General features: G+C 41.4%; 1 protein-coding gene across 1 annotated transcript; it reads left to right on the top strand.

Moving 5' to 3' along the window:
• Window positions 1-25,694, top strand: LOC104490148. Its single transcript, XM_010132434.1, has 7 exons — window positions 1-219; window positions 3,958-4,068; window positions 15,522-15,543; window positions 17,099-17,137; window positions 18,354-18,427; window positions 19,260-19,392; window positions 24,678-25,694. The coding sequence occupies exons 1-7, from the start codon at window positions 182-184 to the stop codon at window positions 25,230-25,232; spliced, it is 972 nt and encodes a 323-aa protein (XP_010130736.1). The 5' UTR covers window positions 1-181; the 3' UTR covers window positions 25,233-25,694.
• The last annotated feature ends 473 nt before the right edge of the window (window positions 25,695-26,167 follow it).

The following is a 26,167-nucleotide window of genomic DNA, read 5'->3' on the forward strand; positions in this document are numbered from 1 at the left end:
GTTCCTGGATGGCAAACTGCTGGACATCAACAAAGAGTTTCAGCCGTACCTGGGGCAGGGGGGACGCATCCTGGAGATCCGCACCCCAGACGTGGTAGCAAATGTCAAGAAGCAGGCGCAAGCCGTAGGCTACACGGAAGGCGCGTTACTTGCTCTAGCCGTCATAATCATCCTTTGCTGTATGCCAGCGATTTTGATAGTTATGGTCAGCTACAGACAGTAAGTACTCCTCCTCCTCCTTTTTGTGGTAGCAATGTTGTAGTACGGAGGCTGCATTTCTTGGCAGAACTGCTTTGAAAATTAACTTTCATTGCAAGGAAATTATTATACAGGGAAACATTTTAAATTTCCTTCCCACCATGGAGTTGGTCAATGCTCAATGAGGGTTGTGCATGAAAAGAGAAGGTGCACGAGAAGTGCATCCTGCTATGCTTTCTAAAGTTGTGGTGCCAAAACACAAGGTCAAAAGCCAGATGTTTGAAACATACATAGAGATTCAGAGCAAAAATGAAAAGAAAAAAAATAGATTAGGAAGGTGCTGTTTCAATAAATCCATCAAAAATCAAATTGTGCAGCTTGGACAAAATAAGACGACTCAACGTTTTTTATTTAAATCCTAAAATATGGTTATATTTTTTCCCTAGCTGTATCCTTCTTAAATGCACGTAGTTCATGAAAACATGATCTGGTGCCATTTTCGTGCTATCCAAAGCGGCATACACCAGAGAGAACCTTCTTGATATTTTCACTCACCTCTCATAGACTTAAGAGATTTAAGTAATTGGACTAATAGACTAATTAAAGGAACAACATCACTAGCAAGTTCTTCTCAACTAAGCCTTTTCAGGTCCGCTCATATTTAAAATCGGTGTTCTTAGAGTTCAAGGTTGTATATTCAATTTCTTCTTACAAGGGATTTCTATTTCCACATGTATGCTCTGAGCCCTCAAAGAATAGCCAGTCATTACAAAATCAACATATAAATAATTCTATGTATCTTCTCCGGAAATTGATTGTATTGGTACCTCCATATCTTTCTTCTATCTTCATTATAAAAGTGGTGAACTAGCTGGAGTGCAGTGTGCCCTCCTCATGGAAAACCTCGGCTTCACAGGACAGTGCAGGAAAGAGCTCCCAAAGCTCTGCTGGATTCTTTGTTTGTTTTTCCTTTTTCATTTGCTTCTACAAGAAGTGCTTTGGTATCGTCTCCCTTCATTGTGTTGAGAGCAGTGAAGGGTCAGTGCCTCTGCAGTCTCCTGCTGCAGTGTTGCATCAGTCTGTGGGAGGAAAGGGCATGGAAAAGCTGTTGCACATGTATTGCAGTAAAGCAATTACCGTCTGAACGCTGCAGTCGATGTCTAGTGGTACAGTACGCCAGGTGAGATTTAAACTGTGCATTTTTCCTTTCTGTGCTGCAGTTAGGAGGTAACAAAGTACAATGTTAGTCATCATTTAAAAACAGCACCCTGTCTGAGAGCTCTTTCCTTAGCGACACCAGAAAAACGACCAAAGATACCTGTTTCTTTGTAGTTACTGCATGTTCTTCGGATTACAGTTACATCCCAGCTTCTCCAAACAATGTAGGCTGAGGTAAAATGTCCCTTTAAAGGAGTTTGAAAGAGCTTGACAAACTTCTGTGCTGTTGGGATGGCAGTGCGTCTCAGAGCTGCTCTACTTTTCCCAAAATGATGTATAAATTTTGCTTCCAGTGAAATACTACTGAACCAGTTCAACCTACAGTTAGGTGGTGGTGGTTGCTACATGAATTACTATTTCTCTAAGAAATCTAACAACACTCTTTTTCCTTGATGACTGTTAGATTATCAAAAGATTATCAATCTCTTCTAGGAGCTCTAAGGTATCTGTCTAACTAACTTCATAAAAACCCCACGTTTTTGTTGTCTAGAAGTATGACTTGGAGTTGGATTTACAGCACAACAATGTGAATAAATGGTACTTTAATGAAAAAAAGTGTCACTGAAGAGTGCCAAAGAAAAGAAAAGGAATTTTAGTGTTAATAGCAACACCAAAAGATACCCTGAGCCTTATGGGTTTTTTTACCATTACATCCTTTTTTCTCCTTTTCAAAAGGAGTTTCAGTATTTTTCCTGATACTGTTCTGGCAAAGGAGGTGCTCCAGTCTGCCACCGAGTGTGGAGGTTGTAGTGGAACAAATGTAACTGTCATACTCATAGCACACATAATGAAAATGTTAAGATTTTCTCACTGTTAAAACTTCTTATATGCAATAGGTCCCTTTTTCAGTGCTTTCCAGATCGGTGATCAGCTTACTAAATTTTGTAAAAATAATAGTTATGGAAAAGAAAACTCTTTTCGTTTATAAAATTAGAGCTGTCAGAGTGCAGCTTGGCACCTACACCTATGACTTGTAAACAAGCCAGAAACTATTATTGTTCTTTTCTATTAAATAGTGTCTTTGAAATACACAACCCCGTAAGGTAACTAGAAATCTTGTCTTCTTCGCTAATCGCAAAAGACCCGCACCTTCTAAACAGTGACCAAAAATTATAGTCCTTCACTACTGAAGGAGTTTCTATAGCATTCTTGGAAAACGTTAAAATGAGAAAACAGTTATAAAAATACATCCCAAGCAGTCCGCCTGTAAAGAAATATCATGAGATATATTCCTGTTTTCATATCTCACTCTGTTCCCTATGTGCGTGTGGCAGGGACTTGTTTTCCGTGAGCTCAAACCACTTTTGCCTGCTGTAATTCATGTTTATGCTGACTGCAGAATTGTTTCACGAGTATCGCAAATAGCAACTAAACACTGTTCAGCTCTAGAAATTACGATTCTTTAAACATGTCATTAATTCTGTAATCCTCTGTGTGGAATAATTAAGTAGCATTAGTCTGTTGTCGTGTTAGGTTCACTGTTTAGGACAATTGTTGCAAACTGAATTCATTTAACCTTCCTTTTTATCTCTTTATCTTTTTTGCGTAACAAAACAGATTCAAAGAGTAAGTACTTATTTCCAGCTTTGTTTCTAACAGCTTGCGTAGGAATACTGACAGCCTACCAATCTTAATTTTTAAGAAGAGGTACTTGACATTCAGTAAGAGTTACTTCCGATGCTCCAGCTTGCATAGCGAGGTAGAAAGTTACTCATGTGGCTGGTCGGTGTATTTTATTATTGCATGCTAGCACACGCTGAAGGTGCCAGGGTTCAGGGCACTGCCTGTTTCCTGCAGAGGAAAAGCTAAATATTTTCACGTGTGTGGTATTCCTCAATCAAGCGTGTCAGAGTGCACAGAGAGAGACTTCCCTAGGAAGGATCAGGTATCGACCACCCTCAAAACTTTGCAAAGCGAGGCAGAGGAGTCACGTCACCTCAGCGTTCCTCCCCCAGTTACACGCATGAGGGACCTCAGGCTTTGTGTTCTAGATAGGAAACAGAAATTTGTTCCGTAGTGAATTTACCCATTAAAAAAGAAGTATTTTTTTTAGGAAAACTGTTCATTGAGACAAATTTCCCAGCAAACTCTAAGTGATCATGTAAACCTTGCCAGAGACAACTTCTGTGTTTAAAATTACAGCTTCTTGGCATTTGAATGAAGCACTTGACCGCAGAGGTTACTCCCTCCACTGTTAATTTTGGGCGGCCAGGACAGACAAACCTCCAAACGAGTGCAGTGTCAAAGCTAGTGCATATGTGATTTCCAGGGAAATAACTCCTGTCAGTGACATACCGCTACTTACTGGGAAGTTGCTGTCCAGGGGAAGCTCTGGGTTTCTACCAAGATACCACCAGTAACAGAGAGATGGAAGAGCCAGGAAAAGATAGTCTCATTATTACTTTTCTTTGAAGAAGACAAAAGAGAGGGATGTTTTGAAAACTGCGGGGAAAAAGCATAGAAAACTTTAATTCTTGGCTAATGTTAGGGCATAGAGTGTTTCTAACGAGCGTTTCTCCTTCCCTACGTGGCTTACCAAAGGCGACAGGCCGAATGTGCAAAGACTGCAAGAATCCAGATGGCTTTACCAGCAGGCAAACCAGCCAGCACCGCTGCAAATAACCTCTATGAAGAGCTTGGCGACAGCACCATGTAAGTATTCCTCATGATGCATCAATAAAATAGTTAGTGACTGAAGCCATGACTCATTTTCCAGCAGTACCGCGTCACGCAGTCTATGTCAGAAAGGCTTTTATTCGTGAAGGGATCTTTCCCCAGCTGCTTGGTGTTCTCAGACGTTCATGAAATAAATAGTATGTCTCTGTAAAGACAATTGAACCTGTTAAGTTGGCCAAAAGCAGGGCACAACCAGATGTTTTTTGGTAGAGCAAGAGCCTGCAGCAGGCCATTGCTGCCAGGGTGGAAATCCAGACCAGCACGCCGTGTTTTTCACAGCTATTGATTAAATACGTCCAATGAAACTGCTGCCCCAAAGTCCCCATTATGTTGGGTGAAGTGGGGTTTTTGTCCTAAATGTGAAACCGTTTCAATATTGAAATGAAAGATAAAGGAACTACCAAAATAGAGAAACCACTGGCAGTTCTATGAATGTATCTTTTACCTGTTATGTGTTTATAAAACAACAATAATGCAGAGATGCTCACCTTTACACGCTTCTGGAAATCTGAGGTTTACAGACTCCAGTATGAAAATATTACAGCAGAGAATAGCCAAGTAATATTTGTATCATACTGGGCTGTGTTGTTGATTGATAAACTTCCCGCACTTGCTCATCTGTGTTAATATTTTAAAACTGAGTAGCGCTGAAGAGCGTAGCGTTAATAGTGTGTTTGGAGGCAGGTGGAGAGGGTGCTGCTGGTGGTGCGGAGGATCGCCCACCTTCTGCTCTATTTTCAATCATTCTTTCTTTTGCTCAGAAAGTTAAAATTTTCTGGATGCTGTGACTGAGTTTATAAAGTGTTAAGGAGGCACAACAGAGCGTGTCACTGCTGCTTTAACTCTTGGTCATCTGAGTGCAGTCTCTGTGTTTGAAATAATTCCGGAGTTTGAGCTTTTCTGTGTGAATGGAGGAGCAATACTAGAAGCAAGAACAGCTCCTCCTAATTGCCCAATTTCCTCCCATGCCTGTTGACTTCGTGACGAGTTACCGCTGGGGCAGGAGGGAGGAAAAATGCGTGTTTGACAGTCGTGTGTAGTCACATTTCCGAATGTGAGCACTTCTGCTTGTGAACCACATGAGATCACACCTGTACACTTACATGTACAATGAGGTGCCCTGATGGATCAAATTCCCATTTCTTTGGCATTTAACTAAATTTCTACTGAAATTAATGATTCGATTAATGATTCATTTCTACTGATTCTACTGGCAGTGATATGAAGTCGATTATCTTTGGGAATTGGATATCCCAGTGGATGAATCTAGATTTGGTATTGATGAATCCCATATGCTAAACCCAGAATGTTGTGCTGGATTTTACCTGCAAAGATTTTTTTTTTTTTTTTTTTTTTTACACTTTAAAATCTCATGTCTGTTGTGGGGGTTAAAAGTGATGGCAGAAAGGGTAAAGATGAGAGCCTGATCTCTAGCTTTCCATGGAGCAGCAGCTGTAAGAGGATTCTCCAAACAGTGAAACTCAGTACCGCAACATGTAGATGCAAATTTGCAAGTTTGCAGTATTGACTTCTGAGGCTTAGTTTTATGTTCATTTTGACTAAAAATGGTTTTCACCAAACCAAAAAAGATGCCATGCTTAGAATTTTTTCTCTCAAATGTCTCTGCCTACAGCTAAGGTATACCTGCATCCATCATGCCGAGGAACTGATTAAACCTAAACTATTAAAACGCTTACAGGATAAATGAAAACCCTTAGGATTTTAAAGAAAGTAATATCCTTCAATAACAATAATTACAATTTCTTTCTCTCTTTTTTTTTCCCCCCCATCAAATATTTGATTTCAAGGCCCTGGTATACCGTAGGAAATTATTATTTGGGAAATACCCTTTATTAACATTTTTCGTGACTTTTAGTACAATATTTCCTGTCTTAAGTTGTCCCAAGAGAGTCATCTTTTATTTGTGGTGCTGCCTTGTGTCTTGTTTTTTTAATTTGGTGTTTATAGCAAGTGAAGTGGAACTAAGATCTTTGGTTTTAAATCTGCCTTGTCTCATAATTTTCATTTTTCTCTGTCTTTGGATACGTAGGCATCAGTAAGTAAGCTCATTTCATTGTCTCAATATTTGTAGCTAGTAGAAACACTAGTTCATTTTCCTTTCAGTAATTTCCATTAAACCTTGCAGTCTGAAACCCATATTTTATTTGGCCATTGATCAAGTACAGGAAAGACATTTACTGTGAAGTTCCAATAATTCTACGCTTCTTTATCCTTGGAAGCAGAGATGAAGTATGATTGCTGAACTTGAATGGTATTATTTCTAAAGCCAAATAGTCCTCCCGCCTTAAAAAAACCCGAACAAAACCAACGCTGAATGCGTGCACAGAGGTTTGCTTTCAGTCGCTGGACTTCAGATCTCACAACTGGATGCAAGCAAAGTCTGTCTTGTCCGCGATGTACAATTCCTTGCAAGACAGGTACACTTCTCTCAGTTTACAGAAATGTGTTTCCAACTGGTGAGCTCATGTCTCTCGCTGATTAAAACCCCTATACAGAAACAGAAAAAAGATGGTTGCAGCGTAACCTCATTCTTGAGAGGCACGGTGTAAAGTTGGGAAGGAACTGAGAGGCTTCTGAAATAATCTGTTCCAGTAGCATAAAGGTTATGTCATCTTGCATGAACCTTCTACTGGAGGGTTTCCTTCAAGTTCAGAATCATTTCTTTCTCTCGCTTCTGAACAGACTGAGGGTGCTTGACTGACCTCAAAGTGTGCTGCTTTAGAAGAATTAGTTGATTATTAGTGTGAAGTCAGTTATTTTTCATACAGTTACATTCTGCCCAAAGGCAAGGTTTGGGCATACCGGTTTTTGGAGAGTGCTTGGGGGGAGTTTATGCGCTGGTATAACCCTTTGGGACGTTGCTGGCTGTTGTTTGCAAATGAGAGTCCAGCAGAGTGATCCCTGTGCCCTGTGCGGGGACTCTTCCCGTCGGTCCTCCCAGGGCCCTGTGAGCGTTAGGAAGCTGTAGTTCCTCTATATGTGAGTGATCTCCCAGCCAAAACACAAAACAGAAGTTAGGAAGCAAACGTGTTTCATTACTACATGCAGACCTTTGGGGGACTTGTACATATTAAATAACTTAGAGGAGATTTAATATTTCTTAATTAAATCCTAATTTAATGTTCGCTTCCAGTTTTGCTAGGGAATAGCTGACCACCAGAGGTTAAATTTCCATTAATTTAGATTTGGTAAGATAGGGCAAACCCAACACCAAAATATCTGACCAAGAGGGGAAAAACTTCATCTTCCAACATTCACTTAATCATGGAAAATGTAATTTCCCCCTTATTTCTTTGTTAATAATGCCTAAACTTTTTAAATTGAAGCTCTAAAGACTGAAATTTTGGTAGAGACAAGACTTAGAAATTTTAGCTCAGGAGTTTTTTGCAAAATACTGGGCATCTCTAAGTTGCTCAAAATAGTTTTATATGGTATTTTGACTTTTTTTATGTGTGTGTGGATGACATATTGCTACTCGTGCTGTGCTTTAGCTGCACTTGCTCAGCTGCTGAGAACAGGAAGGTTTGAGGTATGGCATTCAAAATATGGAGTAGCAGTACTAGGCAGAGGAGCTGTAAGTGAACTGTACAAAACCAGAATTCAGTCTTTACGCCCCTCTTCTACCATCCGTGTGCTTCCATGTTCTCACCACAGCCTGTACTACCGACACATTTAACATTTCAAAGAGCTCTTTAGAGTAGGTATCCTGTTTAAGACCAACGTTTTTGTTTGGGATTGGGTTGGTTTGTTTGCATCCCGTGTGCTAGACAGCACATCTGTTCAGTTACAATGTCTTTGTATATGGCAGCAACGGAGATGCACTTTGATTCGATCTGGTTGCTGATGAGGGTAATCTTCTCTTTCAAAGGATAAAGGGTTTTTTTGGCTCTATCTGACGTTGGCCAATATCTTAAATTTGTCACGGATTGGGGGGAAAGAAGTTTATTTTCAGTCTCAGCCGAGCATTACTAAAGTAGGGCTCTGAGGGCACACTTTTCATGCAGCCAGTTTGGGGACACTGATTTGAAAACACTGCTTATCTTAAAATATACTCAGGAGTTTGTGGTATTAAAAATATCTGAGGAAGTTAGGTTGATGAAACGCTGAGAGGTGCTAGATGAGTTTCAGAAAATGGTGAGATCCCCTACTTCTGGTGTAGAAATTCAGTGTAATCCAACTGCAGGGGCCTTTCATTTGGTTTAACGTGGTGCAGAGGTTGAATTCATACACACGTATTGACACTTCGGTGTCAGTGTGCGTATCGGAAACAATGCCCAGCTAAATAATTCTTTAAGAATCAGTGTCAGGAGAATGGGCTGAGTCTGACACGCATCTCAGTTGACTGGCTTCACCTCCCACTGGGCGCCTCACAGAGACCCTGCAGATCTATGGTGTACCCAGGTACACCTCTCACTCCTCCTGGGGCTCACCATCGACTTGAACCGCAGTTCTAATTTCGTGTGTGGCAATGCAGGCACACTTGAACACTGCCCGATCGCACATGTCTTTTATAGAAGAGCAGAGTTTTGGTGCACAATTATTACAGAAAACGTTTAACGCAGAAATCCTGGTGGATATTCTGCGTTGGCTGTGTGCAGCGTGGCACAGTGCCGCTGCCGTTCGAATGCTGGAGGCACAACTAAACGTACAGCATACATACCATGAGCCCGTATTACCTCACAGAGAAATTATATCATATCACTGTGTAGCGTTGATATGTTGTGTCACTGGAGAGGTAGGTACAGTCTTGTCTGATACTTTTTAAATCAAAGGGGTTTTTTAAGTACAGGTCCACTTACTTTTGAACTAGCCGAGTAGCTGAAAAATTCTTTGAATTTTTCTTCTTCCTCAAGTCCTTCTCCCTTAAAGAAGGTGTAAAAGTAAATGTCTTGCCCAGTATTCTAGTAAATGTGATCCTTCTGCTGGGTAGTAGTAGTTTGCTAGAAGTAATTTAATGGCTCTGATTCATATCATAAGTTCTTTTTTTCTCTCTCATAAGTATCTGTGTCCATGCATGTTTCCTCACATGTGATTATCTTCTTTTCTTTCAAGTCTTTTTCTTCTCTACCATTTACAACAAAGCAGGGGAAAAAAGTCAGTCTTAGAAGAAGGAGACCATCAGAGAGTTATAAGCAGCTTTGCTTCCCGTGCCATTGAGGCTCACAAGCAATCTAATATCAATGGATCACTGAACAATAATCTCCCCAAATCCTCGAGTAACATTACTTTTTTATCTGATGAGAACCCATTAACTACTCGAAATCCATTATATATGGAAGGTGTCACTCAAAGTCCAGCTGCTCCCGGGTTTCTACAGAAAAGAAACAGTGCTCTCGATACTCTTTCTCCTTCAAGACTAGTCTTAAGAGACACCTCTTTGGGAGGCAGTCACCATGCATGGACGGTACCAACTCACGTTACTAAGAGACATGCGTCTGCGTCTCCAAGTAGGCCCGTTATCATGGACTCCTTTCAGTGGCAACAGGAGAGAGTCAAAGCAGACAACGAAGGGACTGAAAATCAGCGTAGGAGTGTTGATATTAGCAGTCCACCGTTTAAAAAAATAAGTGGCCCCAAACTGACTGTGAAAGAGAAGGCAAGACAGTTTGAGCAGCAGGCTCTGCAGGAAATGAAGCAAGTGAAATCTCCTGATGTGAAATCCACCCGCTCGCCAACACACAGCAGCTGTTTCCAAGAAGGAGAGAATGTGCTAGAGCAGTCTCCTAAAAGCGTGGTTGCTTCTCCCTGCCTTCGCTCTTCTCCTCTGTCCTCTCCAACACCCTGTGCTGAAGTTGAACCGGAGGCCTCTGCGGTCCCCTCTGTAATCGTCACTCATCACGACCATCCTGAAGAACTTTCTCCTCCACCAACTCGCAAACCAACTCCTCCGTCTTTTAGGATAAAGAAAACAGTTTGCCAAAGTTTTCTAGTTCCTCAGACCAAAGAAGTTATAGAAAGCATTCCAGATCCGCCTAAAATTGCCCCACCCCCACCTCCAATGCTGCCACCTCCACTGCCACCACCACCTCCATCCCCTCCTCTGTTGCCACCACATCCTCCGCCCACAGTTTCTCCTTCATCTCCTCTTAGCACCCAGCTCCTCTCCCCTGCCAACCGTTCAAAATCCCCTGCCAAACAGCCAGCTGTACCACCACCAGCCGCAGTGCCAGAGCCTCCTCCCCGTAGGGAGCTGAAAGGTATTCTTAAAAACATTCAGAATTTAGCAGCGATCGAAAAGTCTGTGGCCAACATGTACAGCCAAATAGACAAAAACCATGTTCTGCCCAAGCACATTTCTAAGCTCAAACCGGCTGCAACGCCAGAGCTGCCAAGTCCAGAAGCTGCAGCTGAGCACAACCAGCAGAACGGCAACTTGAGCTGTGTTGTGGAGGAGCTTGAGAAACGCTTTCCATCTCAGTCGACAGCACTGTAATATTTACAGTTGGATGTTTTCTGCATGTAACATTATGAGTGAGATGACTCTAATGCAGCACATGGTATCTGCCTCAGACTCTCGAGAAATTCAGACTTCTTCCCTTTTCTCTGCTGTGTATCACTACTTACTCAGTCCCAATCCCAAACTGAGAGACCTTGTATCTCCTGTTCACTTGGAAATTTCTGATGTGTAATAATTCTACAAGTTGGTTTCTCAGAGCTGCATCGTACTGTTCTGTGATGCTGGTTCTTAGTCTGTTTACCAAAAACCCTTGGGGAAAACTGTCGATTTTTACCCAAGGATCGGTCATAGACCGCGGAGGGCTCGCTAGTGCTTTATGTTAAACAGCCTTCACTGCAGGTGATATCAGTAAGCAGAGTCATTTTTCTGCAGCTGTAGTTTTACGGAATATCTTGCTTTGCCCATAAAATGTACCACCTGGGAGGAATCTTACTGTCAAATGTTGGGTGTCAGAGAAAGCAGGTACCGGCAGCGAGCAGGCTCGGCAGTAGTGAGCCGGAGTGATTGCAGCAGTGCATCTTCGGGTTCCACGGGAGACGGCGCAGCGCTCTGCTCTGCTGGCGTGCCTTCTTTCAGCGCACGTTTGCGTCTGGGGCCAGAAGAAGGGCTTTGTCTTGATTTGTCAGTAAACCTGGCTGTCTTCCCTCCTGTTACCTATGTTCTGCCTTTCATTGCGTTTTTTATATTGTTACTGCATGTTAAAACTTTTTATTTTGTTAATTTCTTTAATGTACAAAACATTGCTTGGTTTTTTTTTTATTTTGTGTGTGCATGTTGTTCCCGTCTCTGATTTTCATGCTAATTTGCCATGAGCTTTACAGCTGAAACATCTCACTTAAATTGTAATAAAGTCACTCTCATTAGTGTCACCAAATGAAGATTTTTCAGGCGCTTGTAAAAAATCCATGTGGTATGGATTTACTTACTGGCTTTTTTGCTCACGGTCTTCTAAATCAGACCTCTACATTAAATATGCCAATTAAAAAAAATCAGCTTGTCCTTTGAAAAAAAAAAAAATTGGTAAGTAAAAGCAGTTTTGGCATTTAAATGAATGTTAGTCTGGTTCGACTTGCAAGTTTCTCTTCAGTCTTTTGCCAAAATCCAAAATATTTGTGTTTAATATGAGAATTTTTACATATTGGGAAAGGCAGATAGTACATAATGGAGAAAAACTGAAACCCCAGTTCAGTATCGAATGTGGTAATTGTGAATAAAAAGGTAATTACTTACCAGACTGTCTGGAGCTGCTCTGCATTTCCGTGGTGCTTGGCTTTCTCTGTTTTGTCTTTTCTTTTGAAGTCTGCAGTTAGGACATGTGTGGATGCCTCAGTCGGAAACTGCGGAAGGCAGTTTCTCTTTCTTTGTCCCAGAGCCAAACTCCGTGAACTCCATCACACAAGTTTCACTGATACATTAGAATCTTTTTTGCTTAAAACTCTTGTTGGGCTAGACTGCAGTATCAGGATACGTATGGTAACTGAAGGGGTGTGAGGGGAGTGAGGATCGGTCGTGGCATTTTTGCTGTAACACAATCTGTGTAATTTGGAAGACACGCACCCCTGTAGAACACCTGCCGATAGCGCGCGATTCTCCAAGAGTGGCATCACTGCAGCACCAGCAGCAAATCGTCAGAGTTCTGCAGCTATTAGATAGAGAAACTTTTAAGATTTAAGATTCAGAATCAGAAGATGGCTTACGTGTGTGCTTCCTTCTGTGTGTCTGTGGTGCTCAGGCGTGGAGACAGAGATGAGCATGAGAAATTGTGCTAAGCGTGTTCAGAGTGGGTCAGCCTTTAAGACAGCGAGATATATTTAAGAACCCAAGTCCCAGTTAGGACCTTGTAGACCCGTAACAGATGCTTTTGTGAAGTTCATTATGTTGCCAGTGAAATATTAGACAAATATGACCTAATTTTGCGGTGTGTTGTATCATAGCAAAGCTGCAGGTGTTTAATAATTCACAGCATAAACTCCAAAGGCTTTATTCAACTACAATCATTTGTTGCATTCCTTAAGCAGAAAGAATGGACATTGCGCAGGAGCTCCTTTTTAAATATTTAGTTTCATCAGTCTCAGAAGAGTCTGTGGGAGTCGTGGTAATCAGCTCTTCACTAATGAGGAACACCTACTTTCTCGTTCTGGAAACCTTTTATAAGTTGGAAAGTTTGCAAAACCTGTTTTCATTTTGTCTCGAATTGATGCAACCTTTGTTCTCCTGACACCTTTTTTTTTTTTAATAGCCTTTGTTAAAAAATCATACTATTAGACTGGGAAAGAAACTGTACCAGAGCATGTATTTTTTACCTAACCCAGGGAAGTTCAGCACTACAAATCAATTACTACAACCAGTCAATACAGTAGATGGTAAGAAGCTGAGCATATTTAAGTTTATTGACTCCCTCTTCAGGTTATCTGCTTTGGTTAACTAGAGTCAGGTGTGACCCTGGATGTATCTCTCATCCTTTCATCCTCAGCTTGCCTTGGTTGAGGTCTGAGCAGGAGCAGGGATTGTGTCAGTGGAGAGCACTTCTTCGCAAACCTGTCTTCCAGGCTCTTTCTCCTCAGTTCCAGCTACGAACTGCAGGAAAGCTCTGTTTTAAGAGTCAGGGCAAACTGATCAATGATCAGGGGGCTGGAGCACTTCTCCTGTGAGGACAGGCCAAGGAGTTGGGGTTGTTTAGCCTGGAGAAGGGAAGGCTCTGAGGAGAGCTTTTAGCAGCCTTCCAGTATTTAAAATTTGGAGGCCCCACAAAGAAGATGGGAAGGGACTTTCTATCAGGGAGTGTAGCGATAGTATGAGGGGTAATGGTTTCAAGCTGAAAGAGGGTAGCTTTAGATTGGACGTAAGGAAGAAATTTTTCTCTGTGAGAGTGGTGAGACACTAGAACAGATTGCCCAGCGAGGTTGTGGATGCCTCCTCCCTGGGTCTGTTCAAGGCCAGATTGGACAGGACTTTGAGCAAGTCTAATGGAAGGGGTCCCTGCCCATGGCATGGAGGGAGGGTGTTGGAGCTAGATCTTTAAGGTCCCTTCCAGCTCAAACCATTCTATAATTCTGTGATAAGCAGTTGCATCCTCTGAGTAGTATCTGTAGTATCAGGGGCTTATGACGCCTTTGCTTTTAATACGAAAAGAGAAATAAAGTATGAAATAGCAAATGCCTGCTGGGGTGCCAGCAACTGGGGATACGGTTGCTTTAGGCAACTCACAGCTCCTTTAACCCGTATTAGCACTACAGACCTGAGAAAGGTTGGCACATTTTGTGCATGTAAATGCATTCTGGTTTGTGTTTCATACTGAGTACCAGCAGTGTATGCGGTCATATTTTCTTACACGATCATGGGCGCTATGTCCTTGCTTCCCATTCTGCTTTGAAGATTTCTCTCTGACTGACTGCAGTGAAGTCTGGCTGGTAGTGTTTATCCAGAAACAATTCCTCCCTTGGTGGAGAGCTTGAATTCCTTCCTGGAAACAAATGATGTTGTTCTGACCTTTGCCTTTTGTTGGAATAGATCCTTGTGCTGTATTGAGTGAATGGGTATTTCGTGTCTTTGGGGGCTTGTTTTTCTTGTCGTCATGGCCCCGCAAAATTGTAAGAGAAGTATAAGCGTTTTTCAAAACACAACGTGGTGCTGTTTTTAAGAAAGTTGCATTCCAAATTTAATTAGAATTACTTATTTTATGCTTTTAATCTGCAATATAGTGACTACTCCAGAGCAATTAAGAGTAATAGGCTTAACTTCTCCTCAGTGCAACACAAGATCTTCTTTATCTGAAGATTGTTGTAGGCGATACGGAAACTAAATACAGTGTTCCTCAAGTGGGCTTGAAAAGTCACAGATCATCTTTTGATGATAAATCTTCATTTCAGTTGTTCATTAGTTTAATATTACATGAGCAACAGCATTAATTTAATGCTGATAATCCATTCCATGTGCTGAATATTAATAGAAAACCTCGTAGATTGTGCTATTAAAGAATTAAAAGGACTTATACTCTGTTCTTTATTATTTACTCAAGTGTAATTAAAGACTTTCCCGAGACTGCTGTCGGTGTACTAGGTTAAGCTAAACATAATTTTGAGCATTTACCCTTTCCTTCTTAAAAAAAAAAAAAAGAAAGAAATCCAGTCTTAGCCTCAGTAATAATGCCATGCCCTAAATTGCCGTTCCCTAGTTTTGTCTAAACCATTTTAATTTTCTGGCAGAGAATTTGAAAATAGAGAGCTTCACAGACCTAAGTGCAATCATCATGCTTGTGAATGGCTCTAAGAAAATAAATTAAAACAACAACAAAAAATTTCCAATGAGTTCAAAAGCACAAAGCCTGTGGCAAAATAATCATAGATAGCAAAAATAATTTAGCTGCTCCCTGCTGAGGTAATATGTAATTTTAATAATAATAATATTATTACAAGGAATTAATAGTACCAGCTCCCGGCCAATTTCTGGCAGGTCCTGAGCGGATACAGAAAGTGCAGAAGAAGAGATACTGTTTCACTGCTTAAGCAGATGCATGAAATAACAGAATCTCTCCCTAGACAGTCTCTGTAGGTCTCTGAGACAACAGCGAAGGTGGCGGGGCAGGACCTCTCTCACGGGAACGCGAGGAAAGCCAAACGCAGCCTTTTGCCTCCTTTCCCTTTGCTGAGTTCCACTGGGTGCGCTGGCTCTCTGGCTCCTGGGGATTGAGGATTTCCTCTCATTCATCTGCAATCGAAAGCAAGAAAAGATCCCAAAGACTCACGAGCCTTTCTCATGCAATTATTCCTGTGTCCAGAGCAAATCTAAAGAAAAACACATTTTGTATTGTAGATATGTATTTCTTTTCTTGCTAGTAATATTTCTAATTGCATTATCTTTTCACCTCTCTCCAGAAAGAATGGCAATACGCATCTTTACATAGTTTCACAGAAGTATACTAATAATATTTTTTTCTTTTTCTGACTTCTAGGCGAGGATACACACAGCAAGAGGTAAGACTGTCCCCAAATCCCTTTAAAATATTAATTACATCAACATACTTTTTCATACACCCTATATTGTGCTACGCTGCTACCAGGTATTTTAGAGGCCAGAAATACAAAGTGGTTATAAAAGTTCATGAGGCGTAGATTCCCTGGGGGCTAGTAACTGTCCTGGCACAAACAAAACCTCATAACCTCTAGGCTGGGAGATTGCTGCTCGACAAGGTGCCGAAAGCTGTTTCCCAGGAAATTCTCTCCACGCTTGCTGGGTTTTCTCACAGCATGCCTAGTCATCTGCCACCGCCCGCTGTCGTGGGCTGGGGACCGGGCTACACAGACCTGCTCCGCAACTCAGTGTAGGCTGTTGTTCTTGCAGCGCCTTTTCTCCAGCAGTGATTAACACAGAGCATTTCCTTCAGAAATCTGAATGAACTCATGTAACAATTGGAAAGTTTTCCAAAATGCTTTTCCATCATAAAGACAGATATTTACTGCTGAGAGATGCGTGAGTTTTACTCATACTGTGTGGCTGGAGCCTACGGCCTCGTATCTGGTTAGTGGTTTACAAATTGCAAGCTTCCTGTTGTTCTGCTGTGATTTTTCCTCCCTTCTCAGAACTGATTGGTGTCTCTTAATTCAGATACAGAACTTCCCCATCTCTCAGGTTTTGGTTTTGGCCAAGAAAGTTGGCTGAAATAGTGCCAGCAAGATTCGGGAGGTGCGTGGGAACAATAGTACTGATTTTCTTGAGGAAATCTGATCCTAATTTACAAAACAGCAAGTGATGTCTATCATTGGCAGAAAAATGGAGCTGCAGAGTCGACTGACTACCTGACTACCAAAAATGTCCCATGTTTAGCTGTGACCTGAGAGGAACCGTACCATCCTGTGGGTCCTCTCTATGCAGCCCCTGGGGTCTCTTCCCTCGCCTGAGCATGCTTTTCTCCCTGCATGCTGCATACAGACACAAATCACACAAAGTAGACTGTAGAGAAAACAAGTGAGCTAATCCTTCACTGTCTCACTGGTCTTGTGAAGTATATTTGTGTTTGTGAGGTACTCAGTTAAAAGCCCCAAAAGTATAAAAAGTTAGACAGATAATTAAAGGGATGGTACATCAGTAGAAGCTTGGGTAAGAAAGCAAACCACTTCAGATTTCTAATAGCTGAATCACAGATTTCCTGCAGTTATTCATAGATTTGCTTTCTACCTGTTGTGGATAATTTTTTTGTCTGCTGTTGTCTCCCTGCTGTGTCCAGTGTACACCACACAATACTTCTCTTGGGCTATGATAGAAGTTCTTGAGGTAAATAATTTAGAGAATCACCACATAAACTGGGCATTTGATTTTCTATTAGGCAAAAGAAACAGTGGGCTGTAAAGTGGTTTTACTAAGCTAGGTCCCTAGCAGTGTTCTCACTGAGAAGAGAAGTATCCGGGTGACTGCTGTACAAAAGGCTCTGAAGCACCTGCATTTTTTTGATTTCTTTCCAATCTTAAACATAAATGGCCTGCGCTTTAATCATTGCTGCCTAATTAACCCCTTTCTAATTTTCTTTTGCAGCAACAACAGTTGTTGAGACCTTCTCTTCTCAGACCAGAGGTACTACTATTATTCATGTCTTAATTATTGTATTACATTTTTAATGGCTTTTACATAACTTCCTAATAAAAACTTGTCTGTCTGAGGTATTATTTTTCCCCCGACTCTTCTAGATGAAAAGGAAAGTCCTGACATTGTTACTGCATTTATCCTGATTTAATTAAATATCTTAAATTTACTGTGCTTTGATATTTTCCCCTTGAGCATCTTTTAGTTAATCCCATGGGCTTCATCACACAGACTGAAAGCTTTTGTAGTTTTGTGTCCGGATTCACAGACAGAATAATTTCCTTGCTGTCCGTCCACCATCTCTTTTTGCAGGTGTCAGTCAACTGATAATGGATTATAGTACCAAGAGATGAACAAAGCAATTGGGCCTGCCAGGGTAATGGAATACAGCATTAGCACACTGCTGTGAAGTGCAAAGGCTGCTCTGGATTATTAACTCGATACTTTCAAATCTTTTAGACTCAATTTCATTTCCAGAATAAGCAATAGAGCAAATGTAGCTTTTGTGAGACCATCAATGGTCTTTTTGTGGTACAGAGTGGTCATCGTTTCTGCAGCCATTATGAGTAATTGCAATGAGATGCTCTGACACAACTTTAAATTCGTTGGACAGTAGGGGAAGCCCTAGGGAGCTGTGGGGTAGAGATGACATGTGCTGGTGCCCTGTGAAGATACTGAGTTCAGAGGCGTTCCCTAGAGCAGCCCAATACCACACAGCGTGAGAAAACTTGAGGGCACACTGGCACTTCTGTGGGTTACAGACGAGTACTTAGGTTAGTCCAATATGCGTCATAATTGTTGATGGTGGAGAAGGTACTTTAAGAAAGACCTGACAAGCTGTGCGGGTAAAATACCCCTAATCTTTTAGTGCAGCTTTTCACTGGAGAGCGGCTCAAGAAGTGGCAGCGCGTTTGCTGTGAGTCTCGCCGAATGAGGTCGTGATAAGTGAGATCGCGTCCTGTACTGGAAGAGCATCTGCATTGAACTGGCTTAGAACAGTCGCTGCCAGGCAACGCTCCAGGAAAGGGGTCGTTTAAAGCTCCTGTTGGCTTCTCGTTATGGTTCCTGACAGTTGTCAGTGTTCCTCAAATTATTACAACTCTTTATTTTGCTTGTTTGCACTTCAAGATACTGTTCTTTGCATCTTTTTTATTGGTCATTACTGTGTGTAACTATTTGTGTTCAGTCAGTGTTTCTCTCTTGACAGGAGTTAAGTATGGAGTCTGGAATTGATCCAGGACAGGAATACTATGGGCAAGATTACTACAGTTATGAGCATGGGTATATTTTCATTTTTCCTATGTATTTCTGAAAATGCTGCTTTTCCAGGTTGGTGATGTTTATTGTTACAGCATCTAATCTGAAGACTTTCCTTCCCCTCAGTACGACTTTATTCTTTGTTTCCACGGAGGTGTGTGCTGACCACAAAACTCTTTTTGAAAGTTAAGAGGGTGTTGTATAACTCCCTGCTTCTTTACAAATTGAATTAATTATGCTTGCAGAGTGTGTACCTCATCTGTCATGCCGTTTTTATATTCTCTCTTTTATTTGCATATTTCTGTTGTCTTGGAAATTAATTTCCATCATGTCCTCCCTTTTTATGGCTCCCCAGCCTGAGTTCAGTGACTGATACTTTCTGCTCACAGTTCCCAGCCAGCGTTTATCTAGCAAATCATCATCCTGCCTTGTTCTGATAATGCCCATCTGACTGCAAGCGCTTCAGGGATTATTGCTGTTTTTACAAACTCGCAGGGATTCTCAAAAACTGATCCCAGGGAACCTGCTCTTTCATTCCCTAATGATAAAAAAGATACCCCAAAAAATCAGGTACCGGGAAAGAAGGTCATTGCACCTGGGGGATTCTAGACTGATCCCAGTGACCTCACAGTTCAGGTCACCCCCCAGTTGTAACGGGTTTGCAGCCAATTGCAATAGCAAGAGGGTTTGGATTGTGTTACCGCTAAGGAAGAAAAAGAAGAGTAATCTTCTCAAAGGCAGAGAGAAGAGAGAGCCAAGAAATTGAGGCTGCCAGCTTGTGTATTTTGGGCTGTGTGTGGGGACACACGTGAACACGTTGGTGCGTGTTACAGAGAGATGATGGTGTTTTTGCCAGGTACGAACTGCCTCAGTATGGGAGCCGCCGCCGCTTGCTGTCTCCTTCAGGGATGTACGATGAGTATGGGGAAGTCGTGGTGGAGAATGACGGTGGCTACTACTATAGTCCGCACGGATCGACAGCAGAAGAGGTAAGTATCTCTGGTGTGTTGATTCTGTCTGCGGCAAGACGAAGGACCGTTAAGCCTTGTCAGATGTATTTTGTCATCTATTAGAATATTATGTTCTGTATGGACCAGATAAGCGGCTATTGCAGTGCTAATCGTTGTTTGCCCTTCTGGTGATCAGTAAAGTTTGTCAGCACCTCTTTCCCATTGCAAAGTTGCTTTTAGTATCCACATCTTTTTTTCCCTGAATGTAGATTTCTAGTTCGAAGAAAAATCCACATAGCCTTAGGTAATTCAATTTTATATTGTTAACCAAATTGGTTATTACTAATATTCAGCCTGTAACTGGTGGTTTTCCACTGAGAAAAGCAGACATCTAAAATCATTTATCATAATGTCCGCAACCTAATGTAAAGAAATTTTAAAATGCCAACAGCAACCAGAAGAAAGTTGACTTGAATGTTTCTTTTTTTTTTTTAAATCTACTTTTCAGAAATACTAGACCCATCACATGCGTTTTAATTAAATAAGAATAGATAACGTTTCTGAACCAGTAGTTTTGCCTGTTGTAGAGTAAGGTAGTTGCGCACTTGCAGCCTGTTCTAGAAGTGAAACTTTCCCCATAGCTTTTGTAAGAAGCTGTTCTAAAACAGGTAAGTTTGTTTTGAAGCTGGGAAAAAATGTTGCATTTGTTCCTTCTGACTTACTTTCAGGCACCATGTTTTCACAATAACTGTATTTCAAATCGTAATCAAGTTCCATTTTCATAATTTGCAGGGGATGAGTCAAGGCAGAGGTCCTCCAAGCAGAGGTATAAGCCAGAGAGCAGGGACTCAAATAGAAGGTAGACCTTTAGGTGGTGGGATGGATCTAAGACATGGCTCTGGAAGAGCACACAGGACCAGCCAGGGAAAAAGGAGACTAAAAGCAGTGATGCATTTAAGTCGCATAGCAGTCAGTGCTCGCAAACCAGTAGGAAGAACCGAGTCTGCTCGATCTCCATGGAAGAAAGCAAAGATATTCCCAATGATTCTGCAGAAAGTGAAAGGCAGTAGGAAAGATTCCAGTTACGCCAAGCTGATGTCGGCTCGCCAAGTAGACGATGAGAAAAGCATGGTTATCAGGGGAAGTTACTTCCAGAAATCAACAGATGACAGACCTTCAATGAGAAAACTAAATCATGTGTTAAAACGCGTTAGTGTCTCCAGAAAATTTCAAGAGCCTATTAGCAAAGATTCAATGCATGCAAGAGGAAAAGGAGAGGAAGAATATGAAAAAGATGAAGCAAAATCAGGAGTTTCAATAAGTATCACAGCAGAGAGTGAACTTGAGGACAGTGACTATGAAAAGAAGAAAAAGAGGAGAAGAAAATACGCTTCAGATGAATCATCCGTGAAGAGCAGTAGCTCTAGCTCGGAGTCAGAAGACAAAGACTACTTAAAAGTAACTCTGGACCAAGATGAAGCCACTGAAAGTACTGTGGACTCAGATGAAGACACTGGGCACGATTTTGGGGATTCTGATGATGACTCTGGATCCAGCTCTAGCAGCGAATCAGAGAACTCATCTGAAGAGGATGATGATGAGGAAGACTCTGATAGCGATGAAGATGGTAGCCTGTCAAAAAGCTCATCTACACGAAGTTCATACAGCAAATCAGAGACCAGTGAGTCTGGCAGTAGAAGAAGCACTGAAATGTCCAGTATAAAAAGTAGGGGAGGTAGCTCTCGTGCCAGAGCAAGGCGATTGAGCCAGAAATCAACTATTAGCTCTAATGCATCAGGTAGTGGCAGGGACACAAGCTACAGGAAAAATTCAGGATCCAGCTATAAGAGCAAAACCTCCTCCGCAAGCATTGAAATAGAAGACACAATAGAGGAGGTGTCAGAAGAAGATGAACAAGCAGATGTGGAGCAAATCAGTGCAAGCCCCAATGAGTCGGCAGATAACTCAAATAAGGCAATTTCTGAAACATCTGCCAATGCAAAAACTGCTGCTTCTGAAGAAGATAAAAGAGGAAAATCAGCTTTTAATGGTGAGGATAGCGTGGATGAAAGTGCTGAAGAGGTTGATACAGATGCTAGTGACGGGGAGGAATCCGTCAGTAAGAATGAACCTTCTTGTCTCGAAAGTGAAATCAGTGTTACTTCCAAAGGTACCGAAGGGACAAAAGGTAGCACCACTTCTGGTAAAACTGCCACTTCCCCTGATACTGAGAATCAAAGTTCTGGCACCAACATGAAAAGAAAGAAAATAAGAAAAAAGATGTCCCAGGAAAACAGTCAGTCTCAGTCGGATGAGACCCTGGATACTGCGGTTACGGAGTCAGAGACTGCTGGTGATTCTACATCCTTTTAAAAAGGAGCGGCAGTGGGCGGGCATTTTGCAGTAAGGAGTGATCCTGTTTGCTGTGCCTTCTGTGTGGTCTTTCCTAAGCAGTACACAGTTGACTAGAGACAGCTAAAAAGAAACTGTCCCTGCTTATTGCTGCAGCATTACGCTATATGCTGTCTTAAGGATAGAACTGTACAAAACCAAACTGATGTCATTCATTCCGCTGTGCGACTACTCGGGTGCATTTAGTGGTGGACGTAGAAAGATGAATTTTCACTGAGCAACAGCAAGAAAGAGTAATTCTTTTTCTCTGCTAATTTCAATAATGTAGCTAAAGAGGCATTGTGTTGATTCTTAGATTTAATCCTTTTTTTTCCGTTAGGCACACTGTGACGCAAAGCAACGTTGCATTTTGCTTCAGCTGTGGTGGATAGCTTGATGAACCTGGCACAAACCTATTAAGCGCCCTGTGTTCATGCAGGTTACGTCCGTCACAAAATGGAACACCACAGAAAAGAAAAGGGGCAAAACTCCAGTGAAGGACAGGAATCATGAGGAGTGTGAAAAGGCTTGGAAACCATACATGGTTTCACCTTATGTTCTCCTACTCTACAACATTTGCTAATCTTCAAATAAGTGCTCTGTATAAACACTAGCCCTGTTTGCAGGGAGGGCAGTTGAGATTGCAGCAAAGCAACACCCCCAAAACTGCAGAGTGTTAGTTACTAGCAGAGCTGGGATTAAACTTTCTGGGTCACGGGATTCAGGGTTCAGGTACCAGTGATGTACAAGACAGGAATGCAGTGGTAGGTGTACAACGTGAGCTTGGTCAGAAAAGGAAATGGATTACATTTTCTGCCCTTCCCACCTAACAGTACACTGATTAGATTATTTTTTTCAAACATCTGCTTAGAAGTTTGAGATGCATAGCAGCAAAGTATTGCTGAAGGTAACTGTCACTGACGTTCTCTATTTTGGTATCTGCCTTTTAAAATTCAATAACCTGTAATATCCGATGTCATTCAGTACCGAAAAATCTTGTATCACTTCCATTAGTACCCTTGCACTCAGAACGAGCATGATTGCATAGGGAGCACCTCTGTTACTGACAGCACAGGTGGCCTTTGTGTCTGCATCATGTCCCTCCACATGGAGCTCCTGTCTGTGCCGCCCGCACACGGAGCGTGCAAGCTGTGCATACACACCAGCTATCTGTGCTTTATTTACTGTCTATCAGAAGCCACAGAGCTGTTTGTCAGCCGCTGGATTTATCCAGATAAGCCATAAGAAGCCTAAATAAAATTAAAGCTTTGAGCCAGTATTGGATTAGTCTTGCGAGTGAGTACTCTAATGCTAGTACAAATTCTGAACATATGCACCAAAACTCTGCCAGGAGGTCTCTGTTAGATGGGGGAGATGAAAATGTTTCCATTTTTAAGACGCTGCCTGCTGAGGAGTCACCCTGGCAGGGTAACTGCTGTTAAGCTGCAAAAATACTAGATTTTCAACTACTGTCTTTAATTCCAGTGGAAATGTAAACTAGATTTATTATCACTCACCTACTTTTTCGCATTCCCGCAGAGCACCAAGTCATGGTGCACACAGTGTTTTAACATAAATCCCATTTCAGTTAGCCAGTCTTTCCACCCACCTGAATATATGCATGTGAAGAAAGTTGTATGTCTTTGTCAGCATCAAAAGAAAAGGCGACTAAGTAATTTGTGCAAAGTGTAACTTCTCAAAAGCTCAAGAGTAATCACCAGCCATTTGTGCCTTGCATGATTTTCTTTCTCTAAAAACTGGATTTCCCTTCTGTGCATGTGTACGTGTTGCAGTGGAAGTTGGCTATGATGGTATCTGCTGCCTTAGTGAAATAACAGTGTTTTCATTATTAGTTCGAGAGCGATAGTAGCGTGTTTCAGTGTGCTGCAAGGAGGCATTTATTTTAAAAAGATCCATTCTAAATTAAAATACCTAATGGGTTTTGTGTAATTACTACTACAACAAAGTCACAACAAAATGGAAATTGTTTGCATTAACACTTTAAAAAAATGTATATAAATTACAGAAAAATCAAAGTCTCGTTTCTCCACCATCTTCTATTTAATAGCGAAGCGTCTCCGCTGAATCCACTAGATTGGAACTGGCACGAAGCTTTTCTATCCAGCTTTTCTCTTCTTAACCAGCCCATTTTGCCAACTTTGTGCCTGAGGATTTCGCTTGTGTAGGTCCCAAGATCTTTCTCTGCTTGATGTGTTCTGCATATAAAACAGACCTGCTCCGTGCCAGTTCTCCACTAAATTTACAATGTAGTAATGCCGTGGAAGAAAACTTCTAAGGCCTTCCCGGCATTTCTGCATTATGCAGTTATTTCATAGAGGTGTCGCTTAGACAATGACTTTGTCATCAACGCCTTCCAGTTTCTGTTAGAAGGGACTCCTAATCTAGCTGGTTTTCGTCTCTGTTTGTAAGACAGAGAGCTGCTTTGTCAAAACTGGCTTACCAGCACTGTGATTTACGGACGTTTGCTTTCAGAAAGTAGTGTCTCCATTCTCAGCATCCCCCAAAGAAGGTAATGGAAGCACAGCTGAATGCACCTTTAGCAGAAAAGAAACAACCCAAACTGGTCACTGCTCTCCAGCCCTGACGAAAAACATCACAGTGTTTAGACACTCTATCTGACTCGCATTATGCAGTACATGAACTAAAATGGATTTAGCCGACTTACAACTTTTTAGCACAGGGGATTGTTTGTGTGTTCAGGTGTTAGGTGTATATGATAGGGCGTAGTGGTAAAACAAATCAGAAATATCTGTGTACAACCTACTCCTAGAGGTGGAGTACAAAAGACAAAGTTAATAAAAACTCATACGGGTGCCTAGATTAAAGACAAGATAAATAACAGATAGGAAAGGGCAGGAAAATGTAAGAAATAATGCTGTCTTTTAACAACATTTCTATTTATTGTCAAACAGTGGGCCAGAAAGAAAAGGATCAAGTTGGTAGTTGACCCAGAGTATGAGACCAGCTCCACCGGAGAAGACAGCGCTCCCGATTCCAGCCAGAGGAATCGTCTTAATAACCCAAATATTCAAAACAACATCAACGGTAACATCTACATTGCACAGAACGGCTCTGTTGTCAGAACCCGTCGCGTTTGCCTTGGTAATAATTTGAAAGTCTCATCTCCAGTGAGGCTGGGGAAACAGTTCAAGAAACTGGACAAGCTTGCAGTGACACACGAGGAGAATGTCCCACTGAACACGTTGTCAAAGAGACCGTCCTCTAGTGACAAAATGAACACAAGACCTTGCAGTGTCTCGTTTGCTTCCTCGACTATAGGGGCCGAAAATGTAGGAACAAAGCCAAGGGGCTCCAGAATAAAAAGCACAGAAGAGCATGAATCGGTTGCTGATAATGAAGATGTCAAAGAGCCCTTAGAGTCGCACAGTGAACACACACAGTCAGATGAAGAGGAGCTCTGGATGGGCCCTTGGAACAACCTTCACATACCAATGACAAAACTGTGATTTTATTTTTTTTAATTTTAGTTTTTACTTCAGTTTATAATAAACTGCGCTTTTTATTGTCACTGAGGAAAATGTATGAAATTTATATTGTGCACATACATTGTATACTACAAATGACACGCTTTAAACTTTAAAAACAAAATTTGCACTCACATTTGTACCAATTAATTGTCCTCCCCAACAACTATTTTGACAGGCTCCCATTTCACTAAACAATATTTCATTGAAATTTATTAGGTTTTTTGGATCTCGATTTATTGTTTAATAAACAGTGAACTACTAATAAATGCACAGCAACATTTGGTTAACTTCTCAGACAGTTCTATACATTCCTAGCTTGTTTTTCTGTATGGTACTTGTGGCTAAACTGTTTAGATTTGGAAATTGTCTATTTATGTTCGAGATTTATATCCAGAGCTCTTGATTCTGAACTCAGAGTAATAAATTAAAAATAAATCCATGAAAGTCAATGGAGCAAATCCTCGGCTGGCTTAAATTTGAGTAACAATACCGAAGTCAATAGCAATATACCAGTTTACGCAAACAGAGGATCTCGCTCAGCATCCAACTAGCAAACTTATATGCAGAGTGAGTGGAAAATCAGAGTTTATAAGAATATAGCACTGTTACATAGGAAAGTGGAATAGAGGATGAAAGAAGATAAAAATTGCAAAGAGGAAGGAAATGTGTAGCAATTAATCTTATTCAGAATTACCTGGCCATGGTTTGTTCATTTTCTTTTGTAAATTAGCTCATTCCAATTTTCTTCTCTAGTCAGTTTTTCATCTTTTCATCTCTTCCCCCATCAGTTGTGTTTTCTTCTTTATATGGTCTTCAGCTCAGGTTTTTCTGCTCCATCAGTAATTGTCATCCGATGGCTGTGTTCTTCCAAAATAAGCCAGGATGATACACGAGACCCTGGGACAGAAAGAGGC

The sequence above is a fragment of the Buceros rhinoceros genome, unplaced genomic scaffold (genome assembly GCF_000710305.1).
Source record: "Buceros rhinoceros silvestris isolate BGI_N320 unplaced genomic scaffold, ASM71030v1 scaffold2690, whole genome shotgun sequence".
Lineage (NCBI taxonomy): Eukaryota > Metazoa > Chordata > Aves > Bucerotiformes > Bucerotidae > Buceros > Buceros rhinoceros.

Excerpts from the sequence above, each read along its gene's own strand:
- LOC104490148 (XM_010132434.1), top strand. The coding sequence starts at position 182 with ATGCCAGCGATTTTGATAGTTATGGTCAGCTACAGACA. Across the intron at positions 4,069-15,521 it reads GAGCTTGGCGACAGCACCAT|GCGAGGATACACACAGCAAG; the intron begins GTAAGTATTCCT and ends TCTGACTTCTAG. Across the intron at positions 18,428-19,259 it reads TACTACAGTTATGAGCATGG|GTACGAACTGCCTCAGTATG; the intron begins GTATATTTTCAT and ends TGTTTTTGCCAG.